Genomic DNA, 21,267 nt, shown 5'->3' on the forward strand with positions numbered 1-21,267 from the left:
GTGTCAGCAAAGTTTTAGTCAGAAAATAAAATTCAAAATACACACTACAAAAATACAATAAATAGCTTAAAAATAAAATAAGACAAACAATAAAACTAAATAAAATAAAAAGTAAAATAAAATAAAATGAAAAATCTTTAACTAAGAAAAATAAATGTTAAAAAAACTAACCGACCAAAAATTGTAAAGAAAAAGAAAAAATAATTTTTTGGGAAAGTATAACCTATGTCTGCAAAGTCAACAAGTTTTATTAAATTAAATACAGATCTTTAACTAATTGCAAAAAATCTGAAAGCAAGCAAATGTTTTATAATCCCAATCATTAACAACACATGTAATCTGTAAGGTTATATCTATGGCAAATATGAAACTAAAAAATACTACTAAATAAAACAAAAAAAATCTAAAATAAAACATAATTTAATTTAATTAAATACAGATATTTAACTAATTGCAAAAATTCTGAAAGTAAAGCAACAAATCTATATTTTCAATTGAATGCATATTGCTAGACTTTCACAAAAACATTGGTATGCATGGGAACAACGTTAAAAAGTAAAAAAATGTTTAAAAAAAAAACTATGCAAAAAACCCCAGCAATTCTCAATCTGGGATTTGATTGCTCACTGCAAACATTTGCAACAGACATTTAGTGCCTACATTACAAATCCATGTGCACTGAATCAAACCTAAAAGCTATTTAGGTCTACAACAACAACAAACAACAACAAAAACTGATTGCTAATTACAAGCCATTTACATAACAAATCATTGCATTGGAAATCAACATTCAAATCTACGCCAAAAAAGCAGAACGGGAACATTAAAAATATACAAAACCAGCAAATAACTCTCTCCAACTGATTGCTCATGTCGCAACATTTACAACACGCATTTAACTAACAAATCAAGACATGAACAATCAGCTTCATATAATAAATCTACAAAAACAAAAAGCTAAACGAACTTGTGGCACACAAAATGCTTATAAGTGGAAACAATGGCTCACCTCTTGTGGAGAGTTTACTGTAGATCTGTGAATTGACCTCTTTGTCTCGAAGGAAACATCGCATCTCCTCGACGGCTTCCCTCACGATCGTAATAATCAAAACGAACCCCTTATGAAAAATAAAGCAAAAATGTGTTAAATATGACTGTGAAGATTAATAATATGATTATTTATTACAAGAAAACTGTGATCAACTCACCAGAGGAACCCAGTATGTGTACAGAGCCCCTAATCTCAGCTCATTCACAAACTGTGAGCAGGCCAGCAGTAGAAAATACAGGTTGAAGAAGTATTTGAACTGGTTAAACAACACCTATAAACAGATATGACATTATTTTACACCTCAAAATGTAAACAAAACATAGTAAAATTATTACATTATACACTATACATATCTATACTATCATACACTACTGTTCAAACTTTTAGTGCTGGTAAGATATTATAATGTGTCTGAAATTTAATCATAAATACAGTAAAAACAGCAAAATTCTGAAATTGTTGCAATTAAAAAAAAAACTGTTTTCTGTTTTAATATAGTTTAAAATATAATTTATTCCTGTGATGCAAATCTGAATTTTCAGCATCATTACTCCAGTCTTCAGTGTCACATGATCCTTCAGAAATAATTTTAATATGCCGATTTGTTGCTTGCTATTTCTTATTATCAATGTTGAAAACAACTGTGATGCTTAATATTATATAAAAACTGTAATGCATTTTTTCAGGATTCTTTGATAAATACAAAGTTCAAATATTGGATTAGCAACAATCAGAACTGATTGATTGAAACTGAGCAAAAAAAAAACATTATTTGTACATAATTTTGGCAATATTCACTCAAAAACTAAGGATAAGATTAATGAGGCCTACCATAAACAAGTTAGAAAAAGAAATTCAAAACCATTACTAAAAAAAAAAAGAAAGAAAGCTTGGAATGAAAGACGACTGAATCCAAGATTTAATAACAATAGTCAATAAAAGATTTATCAATAAATAAAAAAATCTAAAAATCTTAAAAAAAAAAAAAAAAAAAGTATGACCTGTGCAAAATATTATTTAAAAAAAAAAAAATCTTCAACCAAAAATAAAGACTAAAATAAAATAAAATAAAATATATCTTTAACAAAAAATAAATATCCAACCACCATTTTTAAAACAGAAAAAGAGAAAAAGACATTTTTGGGGAAGTAAAACCTGTGTCAATCTTGAACTAACAAAAATAAATATGTTAAAAAATTCCAACCAAAAAAAAATATATATATATTTATATACATATATATGTATGTTTTGGGAAGTGTCAGCAAAGTCAATAAGTTTTAGTCCATAAATAAAATAAAATAAAATATCTATGGAAAAAAATCAAACCAAAAAATAATAATAATAATAATAATATTATATATATATATATATATATATATATATATATATATATATATATATATATATATATTAGGGCCGGGACTTTAACGCGTTAATTTAGATTAATTAATTACACAAAAATAACGCGTTAAAATTTTTTAACGCATTTTAATCGCACTAAGTTTTGCACCGCGGAACGTTTCTCACTGGATGAGATTCGGGCGGACCGATTATACTGGAGCACAAACTAGCGTTCAGACAAGCCAAAGACGTCCGTCCTAAATAGTATTGTATGTCCCAAATCGTAGTATGTTTAAAAAGTATTCCAAAGATTCCCGGATGGTCTACTACTTAACGATCAATGCACACTTTTAACTGCTAATATTGCCCGCAACACACTGCGCCGTGAACGAGGATTCGATTAGAACTACAAACACGCATAAAAAGTGTTAAAAAACTACAAACATGGAGGATATACGCGACCAACGGACAGGTAGAGAAAGGGGTTTGAGTGATAAATAATCAGTGTGTAACCTGATAAAAACTATTTTTTAAATGTTATCCGCATTATATTCCATGTGCAGCAACTTTTATAATGATAGGTTTGGTCATTAACGTTTAAATGCATAATTAAGCAAACACAAGAGCAGAGTTCTCGGAATGAAAGATTTGTTAAAGAACGTGCCTCTTGCTACATTTAATGGCAATATTGTACTGGTCTGGTGGACTTGGTTGAACAAAAATAAGCAATATTTTGTTGCTTAAGCTTATGTATTCAGTCATTATTCAATGGTATACTAAAAATCCATGTAAAATTCTTAATTCTCACTGTTCTCAGGTCAAATATTTACATGCGATTAAAATGCGATTAATTTCGATTAATTAATTACAAAGCCTCTAATTAATTAGATTAAATTTTTTAATCGAGTCCCGGCCCTAATATATATATATATATATATATATATATATATATATATATATACACACACACACACACTTATATTTATATATTAAAATATAATGCAGACTATGTCAGCAAAGTCAGTAGGTTTTACGCTACAAACTACAAAAATAAAACAAATTCCAAATGTCTAAAAAAAAAAAAATATAAAATAAAACTAGATAAAAAAAACAGATCTTTAACTAACTGCAAAAATTCTGAAAGTGAGCAAACATTTTTAAACAGTAAACAGTATTTATATAAAGTAAAAAGAATCGTATAGATTAAAAAAAAAAATTATAAATTTAAATGTCTTTACTTGATCGTTTAAATGTGTTATTATTTAAACACATAAGCTTTCCATTGATGTATGGGTTGTTAGGACAGGACAATATTGAAAATCTGGAATCTGCCAAAAAATCCAAATATTGAGAAAATCACCTTTAAAGTTGTCCAAATGCTGTTCTTAGCAATGCATTTTACTCTTTAAAAAATATGTGTTGATATATTTACAATAGGAAATTCACTAAATATCTTCATGGAACATGATCTTTACTTAATATCCTAATGATTTTCCCCATAAAAGAAAAGTCTTGCTACTTAAGACTGGTTTTGCAGTCCAGGGTCACATCACATTTATATATGCTTCCAAAAAATTATGCTATTTTCCAAAGTATGTCCAAAAATTCATTTCACCATAATTCCACCAACTATGAATCACATATTGGCTCACGTAGCAACCATCGTTCAGCTAGAATTGCATTTGTTTAGACGATGCCAAACAGAGCTTAAAGTATTTACATTAAACCACCTCACTGTTTGCTTTTCGCTATATGCCAGAGTTCTTGGTACTCATTTACAAAACATTCAGAATTGAACTCTGATTATCATTTGTCCTTCAAATCATTCAAAATAACCAGAAGGCATTTGCAATGCAAAAATATTTTTTTCCATACAGCAATCCGGTCAAGGTTGTTTTTTTAAGTGGTACTCGGCATGGCATGAGGAAACAAAATTTGGCCATTTTCTGCAGTGAAGAGGCACTGTGAAGATGTTCTGTTCGGTGTTTCGTATATGAATAAACGTGCGTTTTTAAACTAATCAAGTCAATGATTCAATTTCACATTCATAAAGACAGTCACTTGCTTTATTTCTGAATGAAACAGCCGTTCGAACGAATCAAATAAATAATATGATTCAGTAATTAAATCAGTGACTTGTCACCTACTGGCAGATTTAGTTTCATTTTTAAAGTATCTTTAAAGTTATTTAAATCATTTAATATTTCTGTATTCAATTTATATTTAAAGGAACACTCCACTTTTTTTGGAAATAGGCTCATTCTCCAACTCCCCTCGAGTTAATAAGTTGAGTTTTACCGTTTTGAAATCTATTCAGCCGTTCTCCTGTTCTGGTGATATCACTTTTAGCATAGCTTAGCATAGATCATTGAATCCTATTAGACCAATAGCATCGCGTTCAAAAATGACCTACGAGTTTTTATATTTGTCCTATTTAAAACTTGACTCTTCCGTAGTTATATCGTGTACTAAGACCGGTGGAAATGCAAAGCTTCAATTTTCTAGGCTGATAAGATTAGGAACTACACTCCCATTCCGGCGTAATAGTCAAGGAAGTTTGCTGCTGTAATATGGCCGAAGCAGGAGCAGTAATACCACGCAGCACATGTGCAAATGCTAAAGTAGCTGGGAACTCATTTCTGATAATACTCCGCCTGCTGCGTCCATATTACGGCAGCAAACTTCCTTGACTATTACGCCGGAATGGGAGTGTAGTTCCTAATCTTATCAGCCTAGAAACTCGCAGCTTTGCATTTCCACCGGTCTTAGTGCACGATATAACTACAGAAGAGTCAAGTTTTAAATACAACAAATATGGAAACTCGTTGGTCATTTTTGAACGCGATGCTACTGGTCTAATAGGATTCAATGATCTATGCTAAGCTATGCTAAAAGTGATATCGCCAGAACAGGAGAACGGCTGAATGGATTTCAAAACGGTAAAAATCAACTTATTAACTCGGGGGGAGTTGGAGAATGAGCCTATTTCCAAAAAAAGTGGAGTGTTCCTTTAAAACACAAATTTATGAATTTGATTGCACCCATGCCACCTCTGAGCCTCATTAAACATGAAGATACACCTACAAGCCACTTTTGTGTTCTTCTGTGCCACCTCTGTAGTAATTAATCTTGTTAACACTGATTTCATTTGATTGGTAACTTATTCTTATTCTACTTGTTCTTATTCTGTTGTTTTAAAAGAAATTTGAAAAAGCTTAAAAATATATAATTTTTTAAAAATTTTGACATAAAAGATGACATACTTTTAATAAAGCTGCCAAAAATGCCTTTACAAAGGTAAAAAATAAATTCCCCTGTAAATCACTTTAAGGTAGGGATGCACCAAAATTAATATTCTTGGCCGAAGAAAATTGGCCACACTGGGCTAAAAGTTTTTCTTGCCTAATGTATTTTGCCAATTTTTTTTACCATTGCATAAATTAAAGCCAATATTCTCTTTTTACAGTTTTGTCTTGCTTTTCAAAGAAAAAAAAAAACTATTACAAAACAACTATTTAAAAATATTAACATTCTAGTAGACATTATAGCCTACCAACAAAGCACGATTTAACTTAAAATTAGTAAGTTAGTAAAATAATATTCTTTGGCCATTTTTAAGAGCTCCTTCTTGAATCAGGCATGTGATTTTAATGTACAAATAAATGCAGCCTTGCTGAGCAAAGGAGAACGTTATAATAAATGTATTAATAAGCTGTTGTAATGATTGTTATTATTTATGTCTTACTTTTTTGTTTTAAATACAGAACAACAGTAAAGTTACAATACTAACATTTATGAATGTTGACTTTTATTTTGGCGGAAACCCACAAGAAGACCTCAGTACTACTTTTTGCTGACAGCAGCAGATTTATGAATGACTCCAATCACACAGATTTCTCTTGCGCTTTGGACTTTGAACCCTGGCTAAGGAGCTTGTGCAGCGCTGTCCGAATAAATATAATTTGTGCATGTATTAGACAACATAACGTTCTGTAGTTTATTTACTAATGGTTCAAGGCTATTTCTCATGGAAGACATGCGATGCGACACTAAACAGATTTTTGTGTCTTTCTCTGACAGTTTTAAATGCTTCCACACTGCCAACATGTTTGATGCATTAGTGCACGCCTCTATTTGATCATGTCACGTCATTGTTCGGTATAATTTATTCTGCCTTTTCGCTTATTTGGCCAAACTCCGAAAGAGCTTTTTTTGGCTATTTTCAGTCGAATCATTTCAGTTGCTGAACATTTTGTGCATCGCTACTTTAAGGAGTCAAATATCACCTTATAATAGGAAGGCTAATTTTTCCAAGTGCTCCTGAAAAAGAAAAGCAAGCGTAGAGCTAGGGCTGGACCAGAATATTTGATTATTTGAATATTCGTTCGTGGGTTGGCATTCGATTTTAAGTAGATATTGCACCAAAACGCAACACTGCACTCCCTTGGGTCCAAAGCAAAAATCGTTTGGATGAACTGTTCTCGACATAATAAAAATGCAAACAGAAAGACATACAGAGATTCCTGCTTTTATTAGAGAGAAGAATATGTTCAGCCCCTCCCACCGAAGCTTTGAATATTCTGTTGATTACTACCGAAGCTTCGAAGCTCAAAAAATGGTATTAGGACCAGACCTAGTTTAGAGCCATTCAATTTAATTTAAAGACTTTGATGCAAGTCTCAGAAACTCTGATCATAAAAGCAACACAGCTTGCTTTGAAAAGCCTTATAATTTCAGAATGTGAGTTTTTCTAAAGAACAATAAGGAATAAAAACTACAATATCAGCCTAAATGTTTCAAACACCTCATTTGTGACTCTGTTAACCACCAGAGCAATTAAAGAAGATGTTAAGCAACACTGACCATTGCTCAACACGTCGTTGAATGACTCTGGTGGTTAACACCAACTTCTTTCTGAGCGTTCGTAGTCACTCACCCCTGGCAGGAAGGTGAAGAAATTGTATTTCTGGTTGTTTATGACATTTCTTGGGTATCTCTGCTCTCTCTTTTCCGGATGGCCCAACCACACGGTCCGAGGACGGAAATCTCCCCCTCCGCAGCATCTGGACCACGGGCAGCACCTAAATATACAACATGATGTGTGGACTTCATTCACAAAGCACTTCAATGAATACAGAAATGTAAAGCAAGTGCATTATGACCCTTTAACACAAAGAAAATTCACATCCAGATACTGGAATTTCACTGCAGCCACAGAAATATTTTTAAGCAAGCAACAAAACCGTGTCAGCAAATATTAGCTTTCGTCATCTACCCTTTAGCAACACCTTCATCAAACAATTTCTTATCAGTAACTTTATATAGTGGGTATTTATTGTACTTCCGTATATGTGAAGCATAAACGAATGACGAGAACTTGTAAAAAAAATAAAACTAAACTGACATAAACTGAATTTGTGAATGTACACTACCAGTTTTTGAACAGTAATATTTTTGATGTTTTTGCTCACCAAGCCTGCATTTACTTGATCCAAAATACAGAAAAAGCAGTGATATTGTGAAATATTTTTATTATTTAAAACAACTGCTTTCTATTTGAATATATTTTAAAACGTAATTTATTCCTGTGATAAAAGCTGAATTTTCAGCATCTTTACTCCAGTCTTCAGTGTCACATGATCCATCAGAAAGCATCTAATATGCTGATTTGCTGTTCAAGAAACATTTTAATTATTATTATTTAAAACAGTTGAGTGCATTTTTTTCAGGATTCTTTGATGAATAGAAAGATCAGAAGATAAGCATTTATCTGAAATAAAAAGCCTTTGTAATATTATACACTATACTATTCAAAAACTTGGAGTCAGTAAATATTTTTTATAGAAATTAATACTTTTATTTAGCAAGTATGCTTTATATTGATCAAAACTGATGATAAAGACATTTATAATGTCACAAAGACGTATGCTGTTTTTCTGAAATTTATATTAAAAATAATGTAAAACAAACCTACCCTATTACTTTTCCTTTAATAAGTTAAAGTAAGGGATTACTTTTAGTTTTTTTTTGTGATCTAATTAGTTACTTCTCATGTATTACATTAAATACTGTTTAGAATATAAAACAATTTTATATAAAATAATAATTGATATAACATCAAAATTTAACATCTAATGTTAAAATGTGTTTTTAATGTACCTTTAAATACTTTAGTCAGTTCAAGAATAATTTATGCCATTTTATATTATTTATTTGAAAGAATTAAACAAGCAGTTTTTCATGCACTTTTCATGTTTTTTAATTATTCATTTATTTATTAAAATTACAGTATCTCATCATGTAATTGCATTAAATACTGTATAGGATATAAAACAATTTTATATAAAATAATAATTGATATAACATCAAAATTTAACATCTAATGTTAAAATGTGTTTTTAATATACCTTTAAATACTTCAGTCAGTTCAAGAATAATTTATGCAATTTTATATTTATTTATTTAAAAGAATAAACAAGCAGTTTCATGTTTTTCATGCACTTTTCATGTTTTTTTTATTTATTAAATTACAGTTACTCATCATGTAATTGCATTAAATACTGTACATAATATAAAACAATTCTATATAAAATAATCAAAATTTAACAACTATTGTTAAAATGTATGTTTTTAATGTACCTTTAAATACTTGTGGTCAGTTTAAGAGTAATTTAAATATAGAGTAATATAACTTTATAGTATTTATTTGAAAGAATTAAAAGAGCAGTTTCATGTCTTTCATGCACTTTTCATGTTTTTCATTTATTTATTTAATTACAGTTGCTCATCATGTAATTGCATTAAATACTGTATAGAATATATAACAATTCTATATAAAATAATAATTGATATAACATCAAAATGTACAATCGAATGTTAAAATGTATGTTTTATCGTAACCTTCTACCTTTAAATACTTCAGTTCAAGTTCAGTTCAAGAATAATTTATGCAATTTTATATTATTTATTGGAAAGAATTAAAAGAGCAGTTTCAAGTCTTTCATTTTTTTCGTTTTTATTACAGTTATATATCATGTAATTGCATTAAATACTGTATAGACTATAGAACAATTTTATATAAAGCAATAATTGATATAACATATCATGTAATTAATGTAACATTGTTCCTTTAAATACTTGTATCAGATCAAGGAGAATTTATGCAATTTTATATTATTTATTTGAAAGAATTAAAAGAGCAATTTCATGTCTTTCATGCAGTTTTATGTTATTGTCTTTTTTGTAATTTGATTAGTTACGTATCATGTATGAATAATATGGGAGTTAGAAAGTAATTAGTAATAATGATGCAATACTTTTTGGAGTAATTCATATAGTAATCTAATTACACTGTTGAAATTCTAATTCATAGCTATAAATTAATTACTTTTTTAGAGTATATATATATATATATATATATATATATAGTGAAGGTAACCACAATTATGCCATCAATAGCAACCATGTCTTTTTGAAGGAAACTGTGGTAATCGTGGTATTTTTATTTGTACGTGCTTTATATTACTACCAGAGCTTTATCAAGGTGCCAAGTATCACCCATCATCACAAAAAGCCTAAAATCATTACACAGACAATATATGGCCAAAAAGAGCCTAACAGAACACATAGACAGAAACATTTCCTTTTTTTGTATTTAAATAGGCTACTGTGACACATCCTTGTCAACAATTCACCTGCGTCCCGGAACAAGGATGTGCACTTGTCTATCCTGTGTATAACAATATCAAGACTCTGATATCGCTTACACGACATCTTAATAGCGAATATTCAATTATATATTAAGAATATAAGAGGTAATCAGTTTCAAGGCGCGATATAGTGTCGTTGTCAACATAATTTTACGGGTTAAGGGCTGCTGGGTTGTTAGCCTCCATGCTATCCTCCGTATATCGTCCATAAACACGCATCCATTTTCGAGCCGACGCGTTTTTGTTGTCATTTAAACGTCGTTTCGTGCTCTTACCCGTCTCTTCGCTTGTTGTCATGTCGTTTTTTGTGTCGGACGGGCTGCAGCGGAATGTTGTCCGTCATTGTTGTCCGCAGTGGAGCAGCAGTCGCCCGTACGCTGGGCGGAGGCTGATGGGTAGGGCTGCGCGTTCAGCATGATGGGACACAACAGATCAGCACGCTGGCTTGTGGGTTTCAGCTATCCACAGGCATTGTTCTCAGGGTTTATTAATATGCGTTTTTATATTTTTCGTTCAAAAGTTTTTGAACAGTAAGATTTTTGATGTTTTGATAGAGCCTGCAATTATTTGATCTATTCTAAAGTACAGCAAAAACAGTCAGCAAAATTTTTTACTTTTCTATTTGAATATATGTGACCCTGGACCACAAAACCAGTCATAAGGTTAAATTTTACAAAACTGAGATGTATACATCATATGAATACTCAATAAATAAGCTTTCTATTGATGTATGGTTTGTTATGATAGGACAATATTTGGTCGAGATACATCTATTTGCAAAAAAATCAAGCAAGTGCAAAAAAATCAAAATACTGAGAAAATCACCTTTAAAGTTGTCCAAATTAAGTTCTTAACAATGCATATTACTAATCAAAAATTACATTTTGATATATTTACAGTAGGAATTTTACAAAGAATCATCATGGAACATGATCTTTACTTAATTTCCTAATGATTTTTGGCATGAAATAAAAATAAAAAATGTTGACCCATGCAATGTATTTTTGGCTATTGCTACAAATATACCCCAGCGACTTAAGACTAGTTTTGTGGTCCAGGGTCACATATTGTAAAATGTAAATGTCACATGATCCTTCAGAAATCATTCTAATATGCTGATTTGCTCTTTAAGAAATTAGTATCTGTATTAAAAACAGTTGAGTACATTTTTAGGATTCTTTGATGAACAGAAAGATCCAAAGATCAGCATTTATTTGAAATAAAAAGCTTTTGTAATATTACAGTATACCATTCAAAAGCTTGGAGTCAGTATAATTTTTATTTATTTATTGTTTACTTTTATTATTGTTTTTGTTTTTTTTAGAGCCTGCAAGTCTTTTTATTTGAATATATTGTAAAATTAAATTTATTCCTGTGATCAAAGTTACATTTTCAGCATCATTACGCCAGTCTTTAGTGTCACATGATCCTTCAGAAATCTTTCTAATATAATTCTAATTCAATCGATATCAATATTTAAAACAGTTGAGTACATTTTCAGGATTCCTTGATGAATAGAAAGATCCAAAAGATCAGCATTTATCTGAAATAAAAACATTCGCAACATTACACTACACCATTCAAAAGCTTGGAGTCAGTATAATTTTTATTTATTGTTTACTTATATATATACACACACACACACATTTCAGATAAACGCAGGCTTGGTGAGTAGAAGTGACTTCTTTAAAAAAATAAAAAAACTGTTCAAAAACTTTTGACCTGTAGTATGTACTTTCAAATTTGTGAAACGAACATTAGACAACTTAAAGGTTTAATACTATGATGTTCTTGTAAATAACTAGAGAAAAGCAGAAGCAGACAGTAATGAAGTGTTTGTACTTGGCAAGTGTCTGTACTTAAGTGTTTTTCTTTAGAAAACTTTACTTCACAACATTCCAAAGCATAATATTGTACTTTTTACTGCACCATGTTTCATATTCAATATAATTTAACACTTAACTACATTAGAAATCTAGTACTTTCTTACTTTTACTCAAGCAAAATTAGTACTACATTAAAAGGAAAAAAAAAAAAAAACACTTGAAATTTAGTGCATTAAAAAGTATGACATTATGCTTTGAAATGTAGTTAAAAGCTTTCCTAATACATTTTAAGTGAGGTAAAAATACTTCACTTCTATCCACCTCTAGAGAAAAGTATGCAAGTAACGTCATTGTTGTTGTTTTTTTGTTTAGACTTACCGTAATATTTCCGCGATAATCAACTATTATGTTGTATTAGTCTCAATATTTTTTGGTTTACAACATGTTGTTTTTACATACATTTAATGCTTTTTTTTTTTTTTTTTTTTTTTTAAGTAGCATGGAGAGCAATCCAGACACTGTGATACCACTACAGTATCATGAAGATTGAGACCAGCTTTAATGGAATCTATTCAGTTTGGTTTGCCTTCATTGCAAACAAATATCCTATTAGTCATGTTTTCTGCTTGGAAAAACATGAGAATGATTATAAAATGCATTATAATCAGTTTAGACAAGTATCCCTCATGCTCGATTATTCACCTCGGTGTCCTCAACTCTCATCTGTAACAGTAATGATGGTTGACAAAGTTTTGGAAAAGTCATCCTTGGTTTTATTCTCAAAATATCAGAACGGAAGGGGAACAAACAAAAAGCAAACATTTACAAAAGTCTACACTGTAAACAAGCCTAAAACAGACTCAACATTTGAACAATCATACAGACACGACCCCATTTAACCAAGATCTGACACCACCTTTTTTTGTACATCTAGGGGAAAAAAAAAAAAAAAAAAAAAAAAAAAAAAAGGCACAACTTGGTAAAATGCATATTAGAACGAATGTACAGGAGGAGTCTGTCTATTCTGAACAAGTGTTGTGCAAAGTGTCTGGTGATACATTCATTATATTACAGAAATCAGCAGGTTACGGGGGCACAAATGCGACCATAACTCCAAACACAATGCAAAAAAAAAAAAAAAAAAAAGAAAAAAATCTAAATGAGGTAGAAATTTGACCAGCGTAAAGTCTTTACGGTTTAGATACTCTGCGTGCATACACGCAAGTTCATTCCTTCGACTCAAGAATGCATGGCTACAATCTCAAAAACATTTCCCCACAACAACACACATTTGCGTAGCAAACCATGACTTTTTCCCAGAATAAGAATGACTGATGTTTTAAGACAAGTTATGCATGCCTGCTTTGCTCACAAGTATAAAATGCATGGTAAATGGCAAATTTACAAGTCTAAAACTCAGCGGGTCCTAAAACGGCAGCAAGCAAGCAAATGATATCTAAATGATGGGCCCAAGAAACGGCATAAGCCTGGTTTATCTCTTCAGATCTTAGCAGAATGAGGGGAAAAAATAAAGTGCAAGGAATGATTAGGCATTTCATTATTACACCAGCCTTAAAGGTCTCAAATGAAAGCAACTCAATCTAATATTTGATTAAGATCACTGAAAGCAAGAAAATGACTTTTAAATCAATTTCAAAAAAAGAATTAAATGACGTCTTGAAAAAGCTATAGCTAAATGCAAAAATATAGCATATTGTGGTCTAAATAAAAGAAAGGCCTTTTTTTACAATCTTGTGGTGTCTTGTTAGGGGAAAAAAGGGAAAATAAAAAGAGGAGAGAGAAAAGCACTCCAAGACAGGCACTTAGCAAATTCATTTTTGGTATTAAGCGCAAATAGAAACTATATCAGGTCAAAAATTAATAACTTAGTGAAATCCAGTTTCAAAACAAATCTAGAACTACTCAATGTCCATCAATGAAACCATAATGGTCAGTAGATTACGTGGAATGGTTGATTTATCTAGGCACGTATTCCACAAACACCTATGCAATGCATGTTATTTGTGACTAGTGAACTTTAATGCAACACAACTAACAACAACAGCATGAGTAGTCAAGCAGAGATGAACAAGATGTTAACTGTTAAAACATTGAAATCTCGTGTCCTGAGGGTCATAGAGCTCGCAAAAAGAGTGTCCGATCACTAATGAGACTGCTCTGGAATAAAGCTATTTCAAGTAAGACTTACATTCAACTTCTAGATACAAAACTGACAAAATACCCGCATATATTAGAGAGAGAAAGAAAAGGAAAAAAAACTACAGTAGTTAGATCAGATTCAACTAGAAGTAATCGATAGCATTTAAGGGAAGGCATAGGCTCATTTAACAAGGGTATGCAAATTTGCGACTTCTTAAAAGCAAATGTTACACATCTGAATTGATTGTACCAACAAAGGACTGAATTAATAAATAGCCCAGTTCCTGACATTTCAGCAGGCTCAGAAGCCATTGCAGACCGTTGATTGAAAACGTCTATCTGTAGTCCAATTGCTTTCTAATTCACTTTACCCTCTTCCATAAAATGTGGAAACTTTGCTAGACTGTCAGAGCCGTTCTTTTCCATTTCTGCAATTGTGCCGGGGATGCTCATCTGAGAGGTCTCCATCTTGGTTATTCCCCCAGTCGAGCCAACTAAAGGACCTCCAGCGAGGCTTCCTGGCAGAGGGATGCCGCCATTTTGGATGACCGAAATCTCATTGGTCTTCATGGTCAGCCTGTTCGTGAAGGCAGCGGCGTATTGGTTCCACATCGACGGGTCGAAATTAATCGGCGAGGGAATCAAATCCTTTGGAGGCGGCAACATGTCTGGTTTCATCTTGGGCTCGGGGCCCATGGCCATCAAAGCCATTGGGTTATCCAACGAAAGTCGTTGACCTCGCCTTGCGGTGTTATTCCACATGTGGGTCCCAACATGCACCTGTAAAAGAGTAAACAAGAGTCAGTATACGCAAGATATGCGACTTTCAAATCAATTCACTAATAAATCCTGAAGTTGAATGAAATCTTTACCTTAAGGTTTCCCTTTGTTGTGAAAGCCCTGCCACAGATTGTGCAAGCGAATGGCTTCTCGCCTGTGTGTGTACGTTCGTGGATCTGCAGGGCGCTTGCAGATGAGAAGTTCTTCCCACAGGCGTTGCAGAGATGTTGCTTGGTGGACCGACGAGGAGCACTAGAAGAAGCAGGAGGAGTGGCAGCACCTTGGGGAAGTTGGGAGCTGTAGAGGCCGTGGGCACCCATGGGAGTCTCAGGAGGAATCTGCATCTCTAGTTTGACCAGACTTGGAGGTACCCTCATGAATGGCAACTGACTAGAACCTGAGAGAGAGAAGAAGAAAAATTATAGGCAAACATCAAGAGGAAATGTTAAGCGTGCTGAAAGTCACAAAACGTACCATATTCGCCATTGGTGAAAGACAAGCCCGGCTCCTCTTTGATGGGCTTCGGAGTAAAACTTGACGTCAAGTCCAATGCTCCACTGTTTTCGCTAAAATCTTGAGGTGCGTCAGAATCTGGTCTGGATTTGAGAGCATCGTCTGGGTTTGTGGATTCTGGTGATTTTGATTGTCCGTTACTCAGGGTACCGTCGATAGGGGATGTAGAGTGAAAGGACATGGAGTCTGAAACAGCCGGACTGCGTCCGTTCTTGTAATCCATTTCTCCAGACCCCGAAGGGGAATCCTTCAGCCCGCTATCGCTCTCAGAAGCAGTGCTGCTTTGTCGTTGCAAGTTCAGTGCAGAGGTGAGGCTCTTCATGTGGTTCTCCAAGGCGGCGATGCCTGTAAACATAGATGGTGGACCTTGGAAGGCCTGATCTTCCTTGGCAACAGGCTGTAGTTCTGCAGAGATATTCAGCTTGTCCTGATTGTCCAAATCAAAGTCTTGCTCTTCCATGCTCTCTTCATGCCCAGTTGAATCAACATTCTTATCATCAGTCATGCTAGCATCCAGTGCTTCAGCACTTTCGAACTGAGTCTCCGGCAGAGGGGTGTTGGGAATCTGGCCGCCCATGTGCATACGTATATGCTGCTGGAGAACGACAGCATTGGTGAACTTCTTATGACAAATCGGGCATGAGTGTTGCATCTTAAGAGGAGTGTTAGCCCTGTGAACGCCATAGTGAGCTTTGAGGTTGCCCTTGGTGGAGAAAGCCCTGCCACAGATTTTGCATTTGTACGGTCGCTCACCGGTGTGTGTGCGGTAATGCATTTTGAGGGAACTTTGGCAGCTCAGCACTCTATGGCAAATAACACATTCATTGGGGTCGCTGGTCTTCTTCTCCAAGCCGTCCACCATCTGCTGAAGCTTTGCTGTACCAGAGCCATTTTCGCCAGGCAGACCGTTGCCATTTATGTGGTGCAATCCAGCGAGTGCATCTGAGGAATCTTTGCTTTGATCCAATCCTGTCATCTCCTGACCGAACATGCTGGAAGAAATGGATGCACCATCGCTGCCAGATGAAGAAGGCCTCTGGGAGTAGAGGTCCCCACTTACTGGAACATCATAGGAGGGCTTGAATCCTTGAAGCATTGGTGGATGGAGACCTGTCGAGGGAAGCCCCAGCACTGGTTTGGTGTCTGTAAAATTGCTTTCGTCTATGGGCAAAGACATGCCATAAGGGATGCCGTTGTTTGTCGGTATGTTGTCCAGGTGTTCCGGCACGGGATGAGGGTTCATCTTAATGTGTGGGTATTTTTCTTTGTGCCTCTGGAAATGCACTTTGAGGTTTCCTTTGGTTGTGAAACGGTTTCCGCAGATGTTACACTTAAAGGGCCTTTCGCCAGTGTGTGAGCGCAAGTGGATTTGGAGAGCGCTGTCATTTCCAAATGTCTTCCCGCAGAACTTGCATTTGTGCTTGAACACATGTTCACCAGAGCTGTTTTTGGACTCCGGTATAGCAGGGATCTTACTTTTTGCCTTTTTAGCAGAATCCATGCTTGCTGAAAGGGTATTAAAGGGACTTTGTAATCCCATGACCCCTGGAGACTGAGGAAGCAGCGCTGGAAGCCGGCTTGCCAAATCGGGGAGTCCTTTTAAGTCTGCTTTTAAGGGCACCGAGGGCAAACCTCCAGCGAGGGATGTGGGAATGGTGGCGGATTGAGGTAGCTTTGCTTGTTTTAAGGCCTCCAAGGACAAGTTCTGGGAACCGGTCCGCTTGCCAATGAGGGCAGCGGCTGCCGAAAGCTGCTGCGATAAATGCGCACCCAGTGCTTTCAGAGGATCCACAGCAGCACCCAATGCGGAGTGGAAACTCTGAGGCGTCATCATGGCCACTTGGATGCGTATCTGCTCGGTTAGCTGAATCTGCTGCAGTTGCTGCTGCTGGAGGCTGACCAGCTGTTCCAGGATCACAGGGATTGCGAGAAAGGCGTCTTGGTGGGGCTGCGGGGGTGGAGACTTCTGACTGGACGAACTGGATGAGTGTTGGGTTACAGCAACTTTAGTAGCAGCCATGGACTCAAGAGTCACATTAGAGTCTTGCAGCTTGGAAGATACCATGTACCCCATGTCTGAACTCCCAGACACATCTTGATCGTGATTCGAGGGGTCATCCTGGTTCAGCATTAGCTCTCCATCCATCATCTCCTCAGACTCTGCACTGTGCTTTGAATGGGAATTACAGCTAGGCTGATCACTATGATCACCCAGGAAATCACCCAAAGAATGCTGGGAGAACTCAGTGGGCACTTCAGTCCCGTCACCATCTTTCATGATCACAACCTGCTGACTCTTAGTGCAATTTCTCTCGTGTTCAAGAAACTCTGCCTCATCAAAGAACTCGCCGCAACATTTGTCGCAGACCCTCGTCTCCTCTGATCGTCGTCTCTTAGCCTCGTTGCCATCCTCCTCACCTTGACCGTTGTGCAAGATCCCTTTAGCAAAAAGACAAGAATTCAAGAGATGATTTAGTATTCAAGTCCAAAGGATAAGGTGTTGTAAATATGGAACATTTTAGAGAAATATAAATGTTATCTGAACACACTGTTGAAAAGACAAAGAATACAGTTACAAAGATAGTCAAATTTCACTTGGCACTCATTTATATTCTGAAATCATGAGCCATGAGAATCAAGTGCCGTTAAATGTTTTAGTTTGCACAGAACAAATGTTTAAAATAGGAAACACAGATGGTATATGTGACCCTAAACCACAAAACCAGTCTTATTATCCTAAGAAATGGTATATTTGAAGCAACAGCCAAAGAAAATAAATATTGCATGGGTCAAAATTATCGATTTTTCTTTTATGGCAAAAATCATTGGGATATTAAGGAAATATCATGTTCCATGAAGATATTTTGTAAGTTTCCTACCATAAATATACATCAAAACTTAACATTTGATTAGTAACATGCATTGCTAAACACTTAATTTGAACAACTTTAAAGACGATTTTCTTAATATTTGGATTTTTTGCACCCTTAGATTCCAGATTTTCAAATGGTTTCATATCTGCCAAATATTGTCATATCCTAACAAATTATACATCAATAGAAAGCTCAATAGATCTCAATTTGACACTTAAATAAAAAAAAAAAAAAAATATGACGCTCCTGACTGGTTTTGTGGTCCACGGTCACATAAACTTAAGCTGCTTTAAGCAGTCTCACCAGATGAGGGCAGCATTTACAGTACATTTAAAAAAAAAAAAAAAAAAAAAGCACACCTTAGTAGAAAGGAGTCAGAATTACAAAAAATAATTTGCATATCAGAAACAACTTCTTCCTTCAACCCTTGTATTCCTCTACAATAAAAAAAAATTAATCTAAATAATATGGCTCATGAAAAGCACAGCATATGCACATACAAACTGGTGTTTAACACAAATGTGTCCCTGGACTACAAAAACAGCCATAAGTAACACGTATATTTATAGCAATAGCCAAAAACACATTGTATGGGTCAAAATTATCAATTTTTCTTAGGATATTAAGTAAAGATAATGTTCCATGAGGATATTTTGTAAATTTCCTACTGTAAACATATCAAAACTTAATTTTTGATTAGTAATATGCATTGCCGAGAACTTAATTTGTCTCAGTCAAATATTGTCCCATCCTAACGAAGTTTGAGACTTCAATTTATAAAAATGGACCCTTATGACTAGTTTTGTGGTCCAGGGTCACAAATGTTATTAGGCAGTCTAAAGATGAATTAAAAACGCTGATAACAGCATGAAGAAGCCAGTTGGTCAAATCTAATTGCAGAAAATGCAAAGCAAATCAAATTAAGCCACCGCAGCACCATTAGGAAGGCCCTTTTAACCGGCCCATTGTTAAATGCAAATTTCATCACCGCTTATGAATGGGAAAGACCACCTGTTAGCATTCTGACAGTGAAACTGGACATGTTAATTGTTCACTAGACAACTTGAGTGGTAAAGAAAAAAAGCTGCATTGTTCTCAGATCTAACAGACAAGCACACAACACCTCTATGAGACAAATCAAATAAAGAAGTTTGTTAAAAATAAAAACTGGTAGTACATTTGATTGCATGTTAAAACTCTAAAAAAGGAAGCACAACCACAACCTAAAAGGGCTTAATTAGAACAAACAAAAATGTCCCAGAAATTAATCATGATTCAACCATGTGTTTAGGGTTAGACAATTGGACGGATACATTGTAACCCCCGTGGTTATTCAACTCCCCACAAGAGGGCGTTTGATCAATGCACAAGGGATACAATGTAGCCTATCTTTACTGATACCTTCACAGTGTTACACACTGATTGTACCTTAACTGAAAGGGAATTCCATACGCAATGTTTTACAACTGAGTTGAATTAAAAGCAACTTTTTAGCAAGCAAACTCCATATATAACCAAACAAGTACACCATCTTTATACGAAGAGTTACATCTCAGTTTTTCCGCGGAGATACATAGTCATGTAGTTTACACTTACACCCCCATTACAGCCAACTTCATTTCCATCCCCCATTCACATCTCCATATGCGAGCAAAAAGAAACTGTGGGGGATTTATTGCTTTGTGGTCAAGCTTGTTCGCGACTCACATTTCATGCCGACCTGTTGAGCACCTTTGTTTAACAGTGGTCAGTGATACCAGTGCGCCACATCAAATATTAACACACAAGGATAGTCTGGAATATACGTGTACATTTATGAGCTAGTGATACAATGGATCGAAAAACAAATGTAACGACTTTAAAAAAAAAATCGTTAAACAATTCAATAGGTAGGTTATATCATTCAAATCCGTTTGAAAAACAAATTTGTTATAGTTTTGAATGACAAAAAAAAAAAAAACGTACAAACGCAACACTAAATATGTGAAAACAAATGGACGAACGTAAAAACGCAAAAGCATTTAACTTCGTAAATCGTAAACATTAGATTAGCTAAACAAATGGCCAACAAACATTAAAATTAATCAAACTAAGGTTTGTTTCTTCAGACCAGTTTAAGTTGTAACGTTAGTGATAAACATTAATCCAAGTTTCACCGCATTTGTAACTAATTGTAAGTATAAAACAACTTTTTTGCTCAATTTATCTATATTTAGCAAAATCCACATCACCTCAATATCAAGTTTCGTGATCCCACTGAAGCCAGATTGCATAATTCCGATATTAAATGTAACAGTAAACGAGAACAAAATGATAATCAAAGTTTGCCATTAGTTTCAGTCGCCACAAACTTACCATTTTCTGTCGAAGCGGGCTCGTCTGAATTGATATGCTGTGGTTTGGATTGCTTGCGCCGCGACATGGTAACCTACAACCATCAGGGGCGAATAGTAAGACTATTTAGTCCCTCTCCTTTAGAAATTCTCCAGGTTGGGGGAAATTAGCCCCTCGAGTAGAAATGCGCATGTCAAAGTAATTATTATTATCAATAATGCATTGCGATTTATCATGCTCTTCTGACAGCTGATTGGCTCCGGTCCAAAGTGCTCGCGCATTATTCAAATGAGGCTTCATTGATGAGAAATGCAGAGTCGAGGGAAAGGGGGAGGAGATGTGAAAGAGAGAGAGAGAGGGAGGGAGGGAAGAGTGATGCTGGAGAGAAAGAGAGAGAGAGGGAGGGAAGGAAGTGCACAGGCGGGGAGTAAAACTGTAATTATTTTAGAACATTATTATTATCATATTTTATTTTTTACACTATTATATTTTACTATAAGTAGGCCTATCATATAAATCTTGATATTTGAGTATTATTATATCGTATTTTTATTTACATCTTTTTATGAATTATATATTTAGCTTCTATTATATATTTTATATACATTATTTAATCATGAAATGATTAAATAATAACTAAATAAACACTTTTTTTTATTTGAACTTATTTGAATTAAATA

General features: G+C 34.3%; 2 protein-coding genes across 2 annotated transcripts in view; both read right to left on the reverse strand.

Moving 5' to 3' along the window:
* atp9a (ATPase phospholipid transporting 9A) overlaps positions 1-10,503 on the reverse strand; it is an 80,840-nt gene extending 70,337 nt beyond the window's left edge. The window contains exons 1-4 of the mRNA XM_073822752.1: positions 10,377-10,503; positions 7,329-7,473; positions 1,209-1,322; positions 1,010-1,118 (exon numbers count right to left, since the gene is read on the reverse strand). Coding sequence (XP_073678853.1) covers positions 1,010-1,118; positions 1,209-1,322; positions 7,329-7,473; positions 10,377-10,444 — 436 coding nt within the window. The 5' untranslated portion in view covers positions 10,445-10,503. The remainder of the gene's footprint in view (positions 1-1,009; positions 1,119-1,208; positions 1,323-7,328; positions 7,474-10,376) is intronic.
* A 2,712-nt stretch (positions 10,504-13,215) lies between these two features.
* sall4 (spalt-like transcription factor 4) lies at positions 13,216-20,692 on the reverse strand. Its single transcript, XM_073823540.1, has 4 exons — positions 20,609-20,692; positions 15,342-17,819; positions 14,960-15,264; positions 13,216-14,867 (listed from the first exon to the last, which is right to left on the reverse strand). Exons 1-4 carry the CDS (start codon positions 20,673-20,675, stop codon positions 14,445-14,447), a joined length of 3,273 nt encoding a protein of 1,090 aa, XP_073679641.1. The 5' UTR covers positions 20,676-20,692; the 3' UTR covers positions 13,216-14,444.
* Between the last annotated feature and the right edge of the window lie 575 nt (positions 20,693-21,267).

This window comes from Garra rufa, chromosome 18 (genome assembly GCF_049309525.1).
Source record: "Garra rufa chromosome 18, GarRuf1.0, whole genome shotgun sequence".
In the NCBI taxonomy this organism is placed as follows: Eukaryota; Metazoa; Chordata; class Actinopteri; order Cypriniformes; family Cyprinidae; genus Garra; species Garra rufa.

Bases quoted from the DNA above. Each gene is read 5' to 3' on its own strand.
- sall4 (XM_073823540.1), bottom strand. From the start codon at position 20,675: ATGTCGCGGCGCAAGCAATCCAAACCACAGCATATCAATTCAGACGAG. The intron at 15,265-15,341 runs GTACGTTTTGTG...TCTCTCTCTCAG, and splicing joins TTTCACCAATGGCGAATATG to GTTCTAGTCAGTTGCCATTC. The intron at 14,868-14,959 runs GTAAAGATTTCA...ACTCTTTTACAG, and splicing joins CAACAAAGGGAAACCTTAAG to GTGCATGTTGGGACCCACAT.